The sequence below is a fragment of the Vipera ursinii genome (assembly GCF_947247035.1).
Source record: "Vipera ursinii genome assembly, chromosome: 2".
Lineage (NCBI taxonomy): Eukaryota > Metazoa > Chordata > Lepidosauria > Squamata > Viperidae > Vipera > Vipera ursinii.
Genome location: NC_139513.1, coordinates 27,278,846 through 27,295,694, shown reverse-complemented (window position 1 = coordinate 27,295,694; position 16,849 = coordinate 27,278,846). Strand labels below are relative to the sequence as shown.

Below are 16,849 nucleotides of genomic sequence, written 5' to 3'. Positions count from 1 at the left end.
GGTAATGGAGCTCAGGAATAAAGTAATAAATGAATAAAACAGGGAGGGGAGCATTTCCCATAAATTAAGAAGAGGAGGCAGTTTGGGAATGCCAGATGCCAAAAAAAAAAAGAGTTTCCTATTACAAATCTATGAGATTGTTCTAATAAGATAACACTGGCCTTATATCTCTATAGGTCAACTTGATTTCATTGATTCCACTTATCGGAGAACTAATTTTCCCCACAATCCAAACCAACAGATGTGTGCATACATGTATTCCAGTATGTCACATGCATACATTTAGTCAAGGCAGGAAATTTTAGGATTGAGCTTGACAAAATGGTGAACTTGGGCATTGTGCAGAACTTTGGGGTATATATTTTTTCTGCCTAATTTTCCTTTTTAAAAAAATAAATTAAAAATCTTCAATTTAGGCCCTTTTCCTTGCTTCTTACCCTGTTTTCTATTTTGCCTTTTGTTTTCATTACATATTTTAATTTGCAGGATTGCAGCTTATGGTAGCAAAACAGGCATATTCCATTCAGAATATAGAACAGAAGCAAATCTCTAACGTCCTTTTACTTGCCGTAAGCATGATCCTTCAAACGAATTCAGGCTTATTGGACCCAAGTTAATAAAAGGGAATTTTCTGATGGTTTAAAACTGAATTCTGAAGATGGTAAAAGTGGCAGTGTAATAATTAAAGCTAGCTGCCCTGTGAGTCTCACTTTTTGAAAGCACCAATTTTTAAAAATAATAATAATAATAATTGCTTTATGGAACTGCATGGGTAGCCAAAGATACCAGGCAGTTGATTTCTGTTCATTTCCATAGTTTTCATCGAAGTAGTTTTTATTTAACAACCATCATTAGGGCTGGCAACTCCATTGCTTAGTGCCGCGGTTGCTAAGCAAAACATCATGTGACTGTGATGGAGTTATGGCCTTGCTCCTATTGTGATTGTTGAATGAATCACCATGGGTGTTAAACAAAACATCACATGAACACGGCAAGCCTACTGCTGCCTTCTCCATTGGCTCTGCTAGACAATTGCAAAGTACACAGTGTGGTGATTATCCAGTGGTGGGATTCAGCCGGTTCGCACTTCTTTGGCAGAACCGGTAGCTATTTTTTTTGTTGCCCAGGCCCAGAATGGACTTCCGGAAGTGGCATCCACACAGAGAACTGGTTGTTCACATATTTTAATCCCACCACTGTGATTATCCAACTGCGAGATGCAGCACGGGTTGTAAATGCGAGGACCAATCATAAAGTTACCTTTTCAGTGCCATTGTAATGGCACAAAATTCAGGAACCAGGACTGTTCAGATAAATACAAGTTTACTCCATTCTATCTCTCAACAAGAGTGTGAACTCCCAAAGGTGCTTTTTGAAAAAGCAACTGGACTTTCTTTGTTTTTGCTTGAAGACATTTCGGTTCTCATCTTAGAAGCTGCTTCAGTTCTGAAGAAGCTTCTTGGATGAGAAGCAAAACATCTCCAAGGAAAAATAAAAAAAAGTCCAGTTGTCTTTTGAAAAAGCACCTTTGGGACAGCCATGACCTGGATGACTGAGAATCTTTATCGACAAGAATCTGAACTATTAATGATGAGGGCAAATTAGTGCCAGGTAAGAATCAACAGAATTCAAGGTGGGCTGGACTTAAATCTCTTGTGGGTGCGAAAGGACTCCAAACTAATGATGCTCTTGACTCCTTCCTTGGGCTCAGCCTGCTCATTTCTTACAGCAACGGTCCTCAAACTACGGCCCGCCATCTCCTGTGAGCACACCGAGGCAGGTTCAGCTTCTTGTTAGCTTCGGCTCGCCCGGTCCAGCCTCTGCACTGTGAGGAGAGCACGGTGCTGCCTGCCAAAACTGGGCAGGCTGGGGGCTCGGTGGCAGATGTCAATTCTCACTCTGCTCGCGGCGTCCCCTGCCCTGGAGCCCACAGAGCTGGGTGTATGAAGTGGGCAAGGGCCAATTGCTGGTCACCTCCAGACAATGTCATTCTTCATTCCTCATGGAGGGTGACACTTCCCCACCTGTGTTTCCTGCCTGTTTTTCTCCCTCCCTCAACGCAAATATCTTCCCGCCATTCTGCTCTTAAGGCAGGAATTTACAATGGCCTTTCAAGCCATGGCCACCGGCCATGCTGGCAACCTCTCCCCCTCTCCTTGTGCTTTCCTGGGCACAGAGGGAGGAAGGAATGAGATGGGAATGAGAAAGAGGGAGGAAGGAAGTAAAGAGATGAGAAGGAGGGAGGCAGGGAAGGAAGGAGAATAGGGATGGGATGGATGGAGGAAGGAAGGAAGGAGATGGGAATGAGAAAGAGGGAGGCAGGGAAGGAAGGAGGGGAGGGAGGGAGGCAGGGAAGGAAGGAGGGAGGAAGGAAGGAAGGAAGGATATTGGAATGAGAGAGAGGGAGGGTCCAAGGGAAGTACTGTTTTAGTCCTGCCCTGCTGCCCTTTTGCCATCCCCTTGCCCCCTCCTCCTGGCCTATCCTGGTGGTTTCCCATCCTATCGCTAAGGATGCTTTGGTTATAATCATTATTTTTTTTCAAACTATAGTCTGGCCCCCCAACAGTCTGAGGGAAATGAACTGGCCCCCTGTTTAAAAGGTTTGAGAACCCCTGTCCTACAGTAACTTTGAATAACTGCTAAACAAGGTGGCCGGTAAGCAAAGAATACCTGTCCCTGAACTCTTTGGATAAAGCTGCACCGTAGAGAACACTACCTCAGTTTCAAGGTAGAAGGTTGACGAAAAATCACCACTGAAGGAACAGGATATAAATTTTTGCCAATTCCTCGAAGACACTCCTTGTTTTTTGTTGTTGTTGGTTTTTTGTTTTGTTTTTTTGCAAAAGTAGCAGTGATGAGAAATGATGGGGAGTATTTGTGAATATCATCCTGATCTGAAATTCTTTCTCTAGCTCAGTTGTTTCAGCGGGAATGTTGTCTATTCAGGGGGTTCATTTAAAAACACCTGACCTGTCTTCCAACCAGACAGCAAAATATGACTCAGAAGTGGCCATTACTCAATGACACTTTAAAAAAATACCATGGCTACTAGGATCGCATTATTTCGCATTATCTCCAACCAGGTATCCAGATGGATTTCTCTAATTTAGAAGCTTCCTGTTTCTAGGTTTGTATAAAAACATACATTTGATTTTGTAATTATTTATCCCTATGCTGAACAATTGTGTTGTAAAGAAAATAATTTCAGCAGCTGTGAATTTATTCCTTGAAAGTTTTCCTTGCCCTTATATTAAAAATATAATTGAAATCTTGACAAATATGAGTGATGCTCACTTAACAACCACAGTTGGAACTGGCAACTCCATCACTAAGCAGTGAAGTCATTAAGTAAGACATCACATGACCATGACAAACATGGTCATTACTTCTGCCACAGTAATTAAGCAAATCAGCTACAGTTATTAAATGAGATATCACATGACCACAACCTGTGATTTAATGCTAGTTTCTCCATTGATTCTGTTTGTCAGAACCTGGCTGTGAAGGGTCCAACTACCAATCATGTGACCCCCAGAATGCTGTGACGGTCTTAAACCTGTGGATTGGTCATAAAGTTACTTTTTCACAGGCATCATAACCTCAGGCAGTCATTAAGCAAGAACTACCTTTAGCCTCTTTTAGTAATCCATTGCTGCAAATCTTTTTTCAGATATCTTTTTTCAATAGGATATAGTATTTCTTATGCCTGAAAAATCCACAGTTCTTGATGTGTTGATAGTTCCAAGTAGAATATAGTCAATATGTAATCAAGAACAACAAAGGTGCTTTTAGCATTTGGCGAAGCTATATTAACAGTCCTGTTGATATTGGTGCCAGCTGTGTCAGTAATAGGACATGATCGAAACATGTCAGTTCCTGTTTCAGCTCCAAGATTGCATCTCCAATTGCAAGACAATTGAAGCCAGTTCTTATTAAATGTTCTCTGAGGCATTCTGAAGCAATGTTTGTTGTTCTGTTCAGCTCATTTTTAAATCATAAGAAAACACTGCCATTTTTTAAAAGCAAATCTGCATTAGTTTATTTTAGTGTGTGACATTCAGTTTGTTATTTGAAAGGAAGTGCAAATAACACGATTTTCACCAATCATTTTTTTTGTTGCAATAGCCCGCCAGTTCTTAAATCCCTAGAAGCTAGAAAAAATGACAATACGGTAAATTTCTCCTATTGTTGTTCCTTAGAAATGAATATTTAGAGGCAAGATACATCTTCTCATAATTATTTTTTACATCTGTCAGGGACCTATAATCTCTTTCCTGTGGAATGCATTTATAATGGGGGAAGAGAGAGCTAGAAAGTTAAGTTCAGGTTTATGGAAACTTATCTTTCTCTCATAAAAATCTTGAAATCTATCAGCTGAAGCCAGGTCTGCATGGTTATCATTAAAGAATTCTGCATATAAAAATTCATTTTGAATATTAAAGTGAGTGAAATAATACCACAATTTGTTTCCAATACTGTCAAGATTTCCTTATTTAGCTGCTACTGAATAATTGGAAGTCAGGAATCTGCTGATTTATGCAGATCGCCCGGAGAACTGTTTACTGTGGTCCCTTTTAAACTACAGTTTTCACTTCTATTAACGTTCTTAAAATGATATGTTTTTGTAAAATGCATGGGGAAAAAATGAAATGATTTGGAGACATGAGAGGATTCCTGATAAATATTATTGAACCATAGAATCGGGTCATTTAGGTTACATTGAGTCCAAATTTCTGTGTAACTCAGAAATACAAATTAAAGAATTTCAGGCAAGTAATTGTCTAGCTTCTGCTTGGATACATCTAAGGAAGAACAGTTCATCCGCACTTCGAGAAATGATTGCACTGTCAAAATTATCTTTCTGTGAGACATTTCTAATGTTCAGTCTGAATCTGCATGACTGTATTATTCCATTATTTTGTGTCCTATTCCCTAGAACAGGGGTAGGCAACCTCGGCTCTTTTATGACTCATGGACTTCAACTCCCAGAATTCCTGAGCCAGCTGGCTCAGGAATTCTGGGAGTTGAAGTCCATGAGTCATAAAAGAGCCGAGGTTGCCTACCCCTGCCCTAGAACAATAGGGAACATGTTTTAACTTTATATAGTTGCCTTGTGGTGAGATGGGCAGCTAACAAATTTAATAAATAAAATAAAAATAAATATTTTATATATCACCGTTTTTGGTACTTCAAGAGTACATCATATCTCTCCGAAGTCTTTTTGGTGCTAAACATGGTCAGTTCCATCTGCACCTCTTCATAAACTTTAGTTTCTACACTATTCTCACTGCCATTATAGGAACTCTTTCCAGTTTTTTTTAAACTCTATTGCCCAGAACTGGATGCAGTATTTGTAGGGCCTGACCAAAGAACTATATAGAATAAAGTAGAATTATTACTGCTCATTGTTTGAATACTAACCCTAACCTAAATGTTACATTTGCCTTCTTACAGACACTTTACATTGATGGCGTACTTAATTTGTACTCAACAATCTTTTTTTCAGTCTTTTTCTTTTTCATTAGGACCATTATCAATGGAGGCAAGGGACTCCTGCAAGACCTCCAAGGTCCCTTCTGGCCCCGTGATTCTATGATATAAAAAAAAATCAAGATGGTGGTTGTAACCACATGTTCAAAATTCCTTTTAACGCATGTCATATGAAAAAAAGGATGGGCTTCATTGTTTGGCTATGATCCCCATGTTGATTTTTTTAACTGCCTCAGCAGATGACTGATTTCCAACCCCCTCCCCCCTCCAATCATAGCTCTGCATTTGATTTTTGTTTCCTAAGGGAACAACTTTAAAATTTCTATTAAATTTCACATAGTTCATTTCAGCTCATTTCTCTAGGCCAGTGTTTCTTACAGTGTGGTCCTAAGATGCTTTAGGAATCCCCCGAGACTCTCTCAGAGGTCTGCAAGATCAGAAAGATTTGCCAGCCTAGGTTATAAAGTAATACACTATTAAAATCCAATCCAACATTTGTGAGAAACTGTAGCTGCAGTAAATGCATCATTTTTAATTTTTAATACAGTAAACCTCAGTAAGTACAAGGCATACAAAGAAAAGCTATTTTGGGATCCTCCCTAATTTTTAAAATAGGAAAGGGTGTCCAGAGAGAAAAGCTTACGAAGCACTGTTTTAGACTGCCGAGATCATTGTCTTTGTATTTCTCTGTTCTAGGCTATTCCCTCCAATTTTGTGTCACTTGTAGAGATTTCATAGGCATTCCTCCCACCTGCCCTTCTGTGTTATTAATATAAATATCAATGAATTGGGGGAGCAGGACTCTGTTGGAAAACCCAGCTGATCCTTCATAGTACTATTGTTACCTCTTGTACTTCTTTTTATCTGAATTCTTTTGACATCATTGCCTTCTACGCCAGTAGAGCAGTAGTGAACACTTTTAACATAACACTGCACCTTCTCTTCTTCTGACACTCCTGTTAATTTTGAACATACTGTATCCTTCAACTTCCATCGCCAGGTTCTCCTTCCATCTGTTAAACTATATTTACTTTCCTAATGAGGCTCATCTAACAGTTTTTCCAGCACTCTGAGCATTAGCCTGTAGGCAATGAACAGCATTCATTTTATGAGCTTTTCTCCCTAATTTTCATTAACTTTTAATAGATGCATCAGGATAACGTTGTTGGTTCTTTCTACAGTGTTTAGGTTCTTGAAGTTCTTCAGTGTTTTCTAATTCTTTGAAGAAGCACATTTTTTACTTGTCCTTGGGAGGTGCAACCAACTTAGCTCAGAGGCCCATTTATCAGATAATGTTCAATGGTCTTGATCAGTCTTGGAAATATAGTTCCAAGCAAAGCGTATATTTAACGTTGCAAAGTGTATATTTAACATTGCATGTATTAACAGCAGTGAGGATTGTATTTGCTCAGCACTGGAAGAATGAAGAAATACCACTAGACCAGGGGTAGGCACCCTTGGCTCTTTTATGACTCGTGGACTCCAACTCCCAGAATTCCTGAGCCAGCCTGTCTCAGGAATTCTGGGAGTTGAAGTCCACAAGTCATAAAAGAGCCAAGGTTGCCTACCCCTGCACTAGATGAAGAGATAATCAAGAAGACTGGGCTGAAATGGACAGACATTGTAGATCAAAGAGAAAGAAGATACAGAATATTTTTAAATGTGGAATTTATTTTATCAATGGGTGGAAAAAAGGGGTAGAGACTAAGACTGTAACTTGTATTATTAAGCAAACAAATTAATCCAGACAACACGATGTTTATTAAGCACTAATGAAATGTAATAATAGAAAATTAAAACAATTTTTTTTTGGGGGGGGAAAGGAAATCTAGTTCCGTCACATCTCCGAAACTTGCTCCTAATAAAAAAAAAACACCTATTTCATGAAGTATTGGGGCTACTGGACACATCCTTGCTTCGATAGTGAGTCACCAACTACCAGAAATGTTCTCTTGTAGTTTCATCTCTTATACTGTGTTTCTGCAAAAATAAGGCCGGGTCTTATACATACTTTTGGGAGACCAAAAGACCCATTAGGGCTTATTTTCGGAGGATGTCTGACTTAGCGGTTGCCCACCCTCTCCATCCCACCATTTGGTTGCTCGCAGTCACAACGGGACAGGAGAGCGTGTATCACATCAGTGGTAGGCGCTCTCTCTCTCTCTCTCTCAGCCACAGGAGAGCCTACCACCGGCCTCCAGAGCTGCCGCCACTGAAACCAAACAATACAGGCGGCAAACGGGGAGCAGGCAGCGCGATGCAGGACCCAAGTGGCAGGCAAAGGAGTAGGTGGCCACCGACACTGGCAGGTGATCTGTGGGGCCAGCGGGGACTGAAGAAAGCCCCTTCAGTGGCGGTTGCAGCTGTTGTGCAGTGGCTGCAGAGGCCTTTCACCATCACTCTCCCCTGGCTCCGAAACGGCAGGGGGGAACGGGTAAGGTGACCAAGCCTCCCCCGCCCATCCTCTGTAGCATGGCAGTCCGGCTTAGGAGGGGAGTGAAAGGGAAAAGGCGGGTGGGCAGCTGGGTCATGGAACAGCCGGGGGAAGGTCGCTGAGTGGGGAGTGGCCTGGCTGGAGGGTCCCTGAGGTAAGCGGCTGCGAGGCACGTGGGGCAGCTCCACCTCCCATCCGACTAACTTGCCTCACCTTGTGGCAGCACCAGCGCACAGTGCTCTCTCCTATCCCATTGCAGATACAAGCAACCAGACAAAGTGAGCAAGTCTTAACTGGGGCTTATTTTAGGGGTAGGGCTTATATTAGGTGCATGCCAAAAAATCAGGCTAAGGCTTATTTTCTGGGTGGATCTTATTTTCAGGGAAACACGGTATTTCTCTGTCTCCTCTTCCGCAGTGTCTTTCCCTCTTTCCCCGAAGGCCTGAGAACTGAGTTCTCAGTGATGCTGAAATATTCTATGTCTCTTTCTTTTGATTGTCACACTTGTCCACCAAGTTTGTTCTTTTGTTTAGTGTCTTCTTGATGAAGAGTGGCCTCTAGCATAACTTTTTGTGATAGCTCCTTTCTTGGACTTGATCTTTCTTCATCTTTCATCAGCTGAGGTATTTGCTGCTCCAATTCTTAATTTTTTTTCTTTAAAGCTTGTCATAAATATATGTTTGAGAAATCTTGGACAGTCACTGATGCTATTAGGAATTGGATAGTTCTTACAGGTAATCCTCATCTTACAGCTATTTGTTTAACAGCAGTTCAAAGTTACTACAGCCTCAGAAGAAGTGATGGTTGCATTTGGGACCATCACACCACCCCTGCATTCAGGCGCTTGGCAATAGGCTCACATTTAGGACCAGTTGCAATGTCCTGGGCTCCTGGGGTCATATGATTGTTATTTGAGACCTTGCCATCCAGTTTCCAATAAAAAAACGCCAGTTGGGGAAACTGAATTTGCTTAACAGCAGCTGGTAAAATGGCTATAAAATTGGGATTCAGTATATGACTGTGCTGACTTTTGAGGGAAATTCTGGTCCCAGTTGGGATCATAACTCCGAGGATTGCATATAATCTTGCATATAGATTCAACTTTTACTTTTTTTATTTTTGAGGGTTTTTTGTAAGCCTTCATACTCAGTATTTCCTAGTTCTCATAGGTGCGGAAGATAACAAAAGCAAAATATCTTTTCTTCTCCTGAGAGGCAAACACAGTGGCAGTCCCCAAAGGCAACAACTATTTCTGATGGGGAGGGACACATCATCAGTATTTGTGTCCGAGTTACTAAATTCTGCCACCTTCTGTTCTTAAGCTACTAAAGTGCCTAATTTTGTGAGTTGAAAATAAATGAGTCATGGAGTACTTCTAGACCGCAAGATTTAGAACGAGGGAATTTATCACACTTAGGGACCAGCTACATATTAAAAGCTTCGGGTGTCCATTGTAGAGATCGTGGAGTTACGCAGAGAATAAAGTAGCAAGTTGGCTGAACATCCAGAATCCTAAAGATAGCTGCCATGTCTCTTCTCTCTTCCCTTATTTCGTGGTATTCTGACTTCAAGGAGTTGAAGTTCATTAATAATTGCACCAAAGAGGATTTTTTGCTCCTTGGGCTGGACAGATAAAGTTGCCAAATGATCTTGTTTGTGTGGGGTTCTTGATGCTCTCTCAGCTTGGTTGTTTTCTTATAGATGATTCATTATCAAATGAAGTAACATCATCAGTGGCTAATGATATTACCTAGTTTGGTAATGAAACAGCTGCAAGAAAACATCCAAGCTCAGATAATAGTACCAAGGACACCACAATTCAACCCTCAGCTACAAATATTCTCTTCTACCAGGACCTTGCTTATCCTGCGCATTAGAAGCCCTTTAATTTCTTGAAATCAGCAAAGAAAAACTTTTAAATAATATAATGACAATCACTGGCTAACTTCTGCATACTAATAGTCCAGGATTGGCGGTGTGAAAGATGACAACCATACACAAACATGCAGCTTTTAGGAACACAGCTTTTCATTGTATTGATTTCTTCTCTCTTCCAAAGAGCCAGTCACAATAATTTATTATGTTTATTCTTTTTAAATGATTTTTCTTTACTTGTACATATATTAGTAATATCCTTTAATTATATTTTCTAGGAGTTTATAGGAAGAGCAGGGAATTAAAATGTCAAGTTTTACATAAATGGTGACTAACTAGAGGAAGTAGATGAAACTGTGTAATTTGATATAATAGGACTAGGGAGAAATTTTAGTGGGCTATTGTGGATAGAAGGGATGTGGGTGGTCTGCAGCCTTTCACGAAGAACAAATGTTTTGCCAAAAGAATTAAAAACGGCTGTGTATAAGAGTCTGCTTCTGTCCATTATAGAGAGTTGGGTATGAAACATAAAATGTAATGGGGTTGCGATAAAGTATATGGAGAAAAACAAGAATTGATGATGAAATACAGGTGATGAATGAACGTGAATTGAGTACACAAGTGACCGGTGTGAAAGCAGTAGATCAGGGGTCTTCAAACTTGGCCCTTTTATGACTTGTGGACTTCAACTCCCATAATTCCTCAGCCAGACATGCTGGCTGAGGAATTATGGGAGTTGAAGTCCACAAGTCATAAAAGGGCCAAGTTTGAAGACCCCTGCAGTAGATTGAAGTATGGGGGGAGGGGGGAGGGCTAGTCAGACAGGAAGAACAAATGAGGATGGGATTGCATAGCAATTACATAGAGGAGGAGTTAGGAATGATGGACCTCATGACCTGCAGACTTCAACTCCCAAAATTCTTGAGCCAGCATGGAAGGAAGGAAGGAAGAATTTGATGGGTTGAGAGGAAGGGAAAAACCAAGGAAATCTTGGTTGGATGGAATTAATGAAATCCTCAAAAAGAATGAGGTGAGAAGCTTACAGAATAATACCAAGGTATGAAAAGCTGGATTGACAAGGTAGTGGCAAGGATGGCTTGCAAAAATGGAAAGATACTGGAGGTATGGAGAGGTTTAGGGCGGCCTTTCTCAACCTTAGCAACCTTAAGATGTGTGGACTCCAACTCCCAGAATTCCCCAGTTCACAGGCCTTAAAATTGCGGAGGTTGAGAAACACTGATATAGGGAATAGTATTGGTGTAAAGTAGTAGGTTTCTTCTTCTCTCCTACTTTTCTAGGTAGTTCTTGACGTATAACCATCTTAGAGCCTGCATATTAAAGCCATAAGTCTGCAATAATAGTAAAACAGTTCAGTCAAACAATTGACCCAATATTGTGACTTTTTATGGCAGTTGTTAAGCAAATCAGTGTGGTTATTAAGCATATCCTTGGTCATTAAGGGAACCAATGGTTTGGCATGGGTACAGTTATGCCAAAAAAACAGAAGTAAGTAGCGGCTTTCAGCAAAACTGTTGTAAAATGCAGCCACGTGACTGCGGGATGGTGCAAATGGTTGTAAATATTTCTATGTTGCCAAGCCCTGAAATTCTGTCACGGGACTGCAGAGGGGGCCATCGGAACTTCAAATCTGGGTCATAAGTCTCATTTTTTTCAGATTGGTAGTAACTTTGAACAGTTGCCAAGCAACTGTCATAAGTCTAGGACTACCTGTATTTTATTTGCCTTATTAATTCTGACTCCCTTGTCTATGCTTTGCATAAGCCTGCTTACCCTAAATGGAAAGAATGTGGTTAAGTAAATACATACGAAGGCCACAACAAAATAAAAGCAGTGCATAACATTCCAGTTGTAACAGAATAACAGAGCTGGAAGGGATCTTGGAGGTCTTCTAGTCCAGCCCCCTGCTCAAGCAGGAGACCCTATACCACAGGTCTGCAACCCGCGGCTCCGGAGCCGCATGCGGCTCTTTCAGCCGTCTCCTGCGGCTCCCAGTCCTCTGCCATGTGCAGTCCAAAAAAAAAAAAAAAGGTGGGACTAAAAAAGTTCAACCAATCAATTCAAATATGCAGGGTAGGTGCATTTCTCGCCTTGGCTCCACTCTTCAGTCAAACCCTGCTCTGCACATGCGCGCATGTACGTGCATGTGCACACATTTTTTGCGGCTCCCAGTTTTTCCTTTTGGGAGGGAACCAGTTCCGAGTGGCTCTTTCACTGTTTCAGGTTGCTGACCCCTGCCCTATACCGTTCTGGACAAATGGCTCTCCAGTCTCTTCTTAAAAACCTCCAGTGATGGAACATCCACAACTTCTGAAGGAAGCCATTTGACTGATTGTTTTCACTGTCATGAAATTTCTTAGTTGTAAGTTGGCTTCCTCTTCCATGATCTTCCATCAGTTACTTCTTGTCCTGCCTTCTGATGTTTTGGAGAAAAGGTTGAACTCCTTTCTGGCATCCTCTTAGATATTGGAACATGCCATCATGTCACCCAGTCCTTCTTTTCATTAAAGTAGACATAACCAATTCCAGCAACCATTCTTCATATGTTTTAGCTTCCAGTCCCTTAAATCTTTTGTTAAATATTTCTGTCTGCAACAAAAAAGGGCAATACTGTAAAGCTGATTGCAAATTACTTTAGAGAGAATTTTCTTACACTCCCCCCCTCTGAGAAGACACTCTTTGACAGTCACATTCTCATTTCATGTGTCAGCAAGAGTTTTTTCAAGAGTCCATCAACTGAAGATTTTAACGGATAGATAGATGTGTTTCTCTCTCTTGCTCTCTCTCTCTCTGTGTACATGTGTGTGTGTGTGTGTGAAAGAGAGAGAGAGAGGAGAGTATCAAGCCATCCTGCTTTTAAATTGCATCTAAGACATCTTTTCAGTATTACTACAGAGTTCGTTGCTTTTCATACTCTTTCAGAAGCAATTTCAGACTTCTCAGAAGTATGATATGTCCATTCTCAATCAATGTGGCTTGATGGAAAGTATATTAGGGGTTACTATAAGACAGTGAAAGACATTGATTCTCACTACATAGTTATTTATGAGTTGTCAGGAGATGAGATTTCTTCTTCCCTTTAATTTTGTGGCTAAAGACGTGTTCTTGTGACAAGACTGGTCGACTTGAATGTCAATGAAAGAGAAGGCCCTCAACTGTTACCCATGGTCAGTTGTCTTCTGTCTGATTTCTAGGTTTTTAAGACCAGGTGTCACTTTCACAAACATAATTATTTCACAATTGAGATTATTATCAAAAAGAGAAAGGTCGATAGAAACCCAATTAACAATTTGCTGTCACAGTCCTGAATTAGGGCTACAGCAGATATAATCAAGCAGGTGTGTCTAACCTTGGCAACTTTAAGGCTTGTGGTCTTCAACTCCCAGAATTTCCTAGCCAGCCATGCTAAGGAGTTCAAATTCTGGGAACTGAAATCCACAAATCTTAAATTTGCCAAGGTTGGACACCCCGATAATAAAGGAAAGTGAGCAAGGATCTCTGCCTTCCTCTTTTTTCCCCCACTGCTTCCTAATTTTCTCATCTTCTGGGACCCACTTCACCATTGTAATTTTGCAGTAAATTGCTTTGAAAATAAATGGCAGTAGTCACCTTTCACATTTACTTACTTTTGTCTTATTTTCCAATACTTGTTGTCCTTCCATCAAAATATCAACATACCCCACAGCCATGATTTGTCCTCTGGGAGTATCTGGTTACACATTTGACAAGGATTTTCTTAAGGTTGGTTGATATTGACACGAGGACATCATGGATGCTTTTCCCTGGGGTAGGAAGATGAGTGAAATGCTGCTGCTGTTGCTTCTATAACTAAGAGAGCCAGTTTTGTCTAGTCTTTAAGTCACCAGGCTATAAAGCAAGAAACCATGAGTTCAAGTCCTGCCTTAGCCATGAAAGCCAGCTGGGTGATCTTGGTCCAGTCACTCTCTCTCAGTTCAGCTCACCTCACAGGGTTGTTTTTGCGGTAAAATAGAAGGAGGAAGGAGGATGAAATGTGTTTGTCGCCTTAAAATTATTTGTAAAAATACTGATACTGATTCTGTGTTCACAAACAAATTCACAAACACATTTCAGACAGCTTTATCATAATCTGTGAGATAGACTGAGTGAAGAGCTTAGAAACATGCTGGCTGGGGAATTCTCGGAGCTGAAGTCCATCACTTCAAGTTCAGGTTCTTAAGATTGAGAGACACTGTCCTAGAGTTACCCAGGGAGTTCCTGACAGAATGGCGATGACCCTGGATTTCTGTCAGATCCCCAAAGAAATGTATTACCCTTCTTTCTATCCTATACATGCTTCTATAACCATTTTTGGGGGCCTGCCATTTTATTAGGAGGGGGGAATGCTTTGGGGGATGTTTTGCATTGCCTTGCCACATTGTGCTTGCCCCAGGGGAAGGAATGCAGACGAATAACATCATCCTACGGTTTGCTTGGAGCCAGAGGGCAATGAAATCGAGAGAGACCTTGTAGAGCACGCCAGAGGAGCCAGTTACCAAAACAATATACCACCTGTGGATTGGCTGAGAATCAAATGGACATTGGGACCCTGGGGGGAGGAGTAATGAGTATGGCTTTTGATATACTGTGTGCGCGGTATTTTTCCTCAGACCTCGCTTTGATTCCTTGCTATCACTAGCTCCTAATAAAAGTTCCTTTTGAGACAATGCCTGTTTCAAGAGTTCTGCTTTCTTGGGAACCTAATTGAGGCAGGCAGGACCTTACAATTTCCTTGGTCCAAGTCCTGGTCCTCATCTTAAACCATTCCTGAATGGCATGGCTTTTCAAAGAAGACTCTTGCAGGACAACTCTGTCAACGCTGCTAACATCGGATGTTTTTGCGTTGACAACAGATGGAGATGCAACCATTTTCTTCTTATGTTTTACTCTTAGAGTTAGATGATGTTGGGGGGAGGAATGTGCGTGAGAGTTTAGCTTGACATAACAATACTGAACCTAGTATGAGGACCAAGGTTACTGAAATAGATGAGAAGAATTGGCGGGCTGGAGAACTGGAGGAAAGCCTGCATTTCAAACTAATTGGAGAATGTGATTTATGACTGTTAATTGGAGGAGAGAATTGTGCTTTGATACTATGTGCACGGGAGAGGAACTCAGTTTTTGGCTTCGACTGTGTTAGTGCAGATGGTATGCTACTCAAGTAAAGATTCTTTAAGGTAAACAATGCCTCGAAGTTCTTTGAAGAGTTTCATCTGTCGGAACCATGACAAACTCATTCTCAGGAGAGATACTTTTTTTTTCCAGGAGAAGACCACCTGGGATGTCAAATGGAGTCCATGGGACATATGAAAGTGCTATTATGAAATGCAAACTGAAAGCTACTCTGTTGAAGCTCTTTTCTGCTTGCTTGATCTAGGATTATTGCCTAGGTGTGAAGGACAGATGGAAGCTGGAGGGATTTAATTTGGGAGCTAGCTTTTAATCCAGTGTCAGTGTTTTTCAGTATGATCAAATTTCTTGAGCTAGCTTCCTTAGCAGCCAGTAATTTTGTGCATTCTCTCTCTCTCTCTCTCTCTCTCTCTCTCTCTCTCTCTCTCTCTCTCTCTCTCTCTGCAGCAGAACTCAACGTCAATGCAGAGACACTGAGGTACCGACTTCATTCAGAAGAACCTCCTGAACGTGTCCTGGTTTCTGAGTCTGGCTGACCACTTAGGGTTAGGGGCTGACCTCCAGCATTATTGACCACCCTCAGTGTCTGGGCCATCCATTCCTTCAAGTTATTTCTAGCCATTCTGGAGAGGAATGGTTCCTTCTCCTGTGGAGACCCCATCTCTTGGTCATCACGGCAGTCTTTGCCTGCTTCCTTGGGGCACCCTGGCCTCTCCTGGTAGTCAGATCTTCCTCCCAACCTCCTCAGTCTTTGTGGATGTGGAGTTCCAAAGGTGGAAGAAATAAGTCCTTTGACTTGCTTCAGGTGAATGTTTCCCGGTCTTGGGGACCCAATGCAGAAAGTTGCCATGCTGAGGCACCAACTCTCTGCAGGGACAATTGCCATGTCTGTCTCCTGAGATGTCAGGCCCTTGGGCAAAATGGAAGCACCCAACGCCAAGTCATTCTGCTGGGAGACCTTCCCACCCATGCCTACCTGTCGGGTCTATTGCAGCCCAACCTATCAGGATGGACACCTCTTTGTGGTGGGGGGGTGCAACCAGCAGGGTCAGCCATTGGACACCCTGGAAATGTTGGACGTGGTTTCCCACAAGTGGATAGCATTACCTTCTATGCCCACCCCACGGGCAGGGGCAGCGGCCGTGATGCTTGGCAAAGAAGTGTTGGTGATTGGTGGAGTTAACTCCACACAGAGACCCCTGGCCTCCGTCGAAGTCTACCACATAGATGAAGGCAGGTGGGAGAAGAAAGAAGACCTAGATCAGGCTTCAATGGGCATCTCAGCCCTTGAGAAAGGTAGGTGGCCAAATTACTTCATTTTGGTGGGTTGATAGGGAGCTAGAAGAGGGACAGTACAAGGCAGTCCTCGACTAACGATCACAACTGCACCCAAAATTTGTGTGGCTAAGTGAGACATTTGCTAAGTGAGTTTTGCCCCATTTTATGAGATTCCTCGCTACAGTTGTTAAGTGAACCACTGCAGCTGATACGTTGGTAACACAGTTGTTCAATGAATCTGGCTTCCCATTGATTTTGCTTGCCCAAAGCTCGCAAAAGGGGATCCTGTGACCTTGGGACACAGCAACGGTCATAACTATGAACCAGTTGCCAAGGGTCTGAATTTTGATTGCATGATCATGGGGATGCTACAAGGTCATAAGTGTGAAAGATGGTCATAAGTCCGTTTTTTTCAATGCCATTATAACTTTGAATGGTCACTGAACTGTTGTAAGTCGAGGACCACCTGTACAGTAGTTGCCTTGACTGGAACTCCAGACATTGGGGAAACCAGTTGCTCTACCTTTATAAGTTGAAGTTATAGCCAGGCATATCCTTTTACGGACATCCCATTCTGTTCCACATTGACAATTTTCCTGCCCACTG

The 16,849-nt window shown here is 41.8% G+C and overlaps 1 protein-coding gene and 1 long non-coding RNA gene across 2 annotated transcripts in view; one reads left to right on the top strand and one right to left on the bottom strand.

Annotated features, from left to right (window-relative positions):
- Positions 1-16,849, bottom strand: part of LOC310636368 — a 246,317-nt gene that overhangs the window by 108,961 nt on the left and 120,507 nt on the right. The gene's annotated exons all lie outside the window — the stretch shown is intronic.
- Positions 15,886-16,849, top strand: part of KLHDC8B (kelch domain containing 8B) — a gene marked incomplete at its 5' end in the record, with an annotated part of 37,880 nt that continues 36,916 nt past the window's right edge. Inside the window, one exon of the mRNA XM_083356072.1 lies at positions 15,886-16,261. Within this exon, the coding sequence (XP_083212198.1) occupies positions 15,886-16,261 (376 nt within the window). The remainder of the gene's footprint in view (positions 16,262-16,849) is intronic.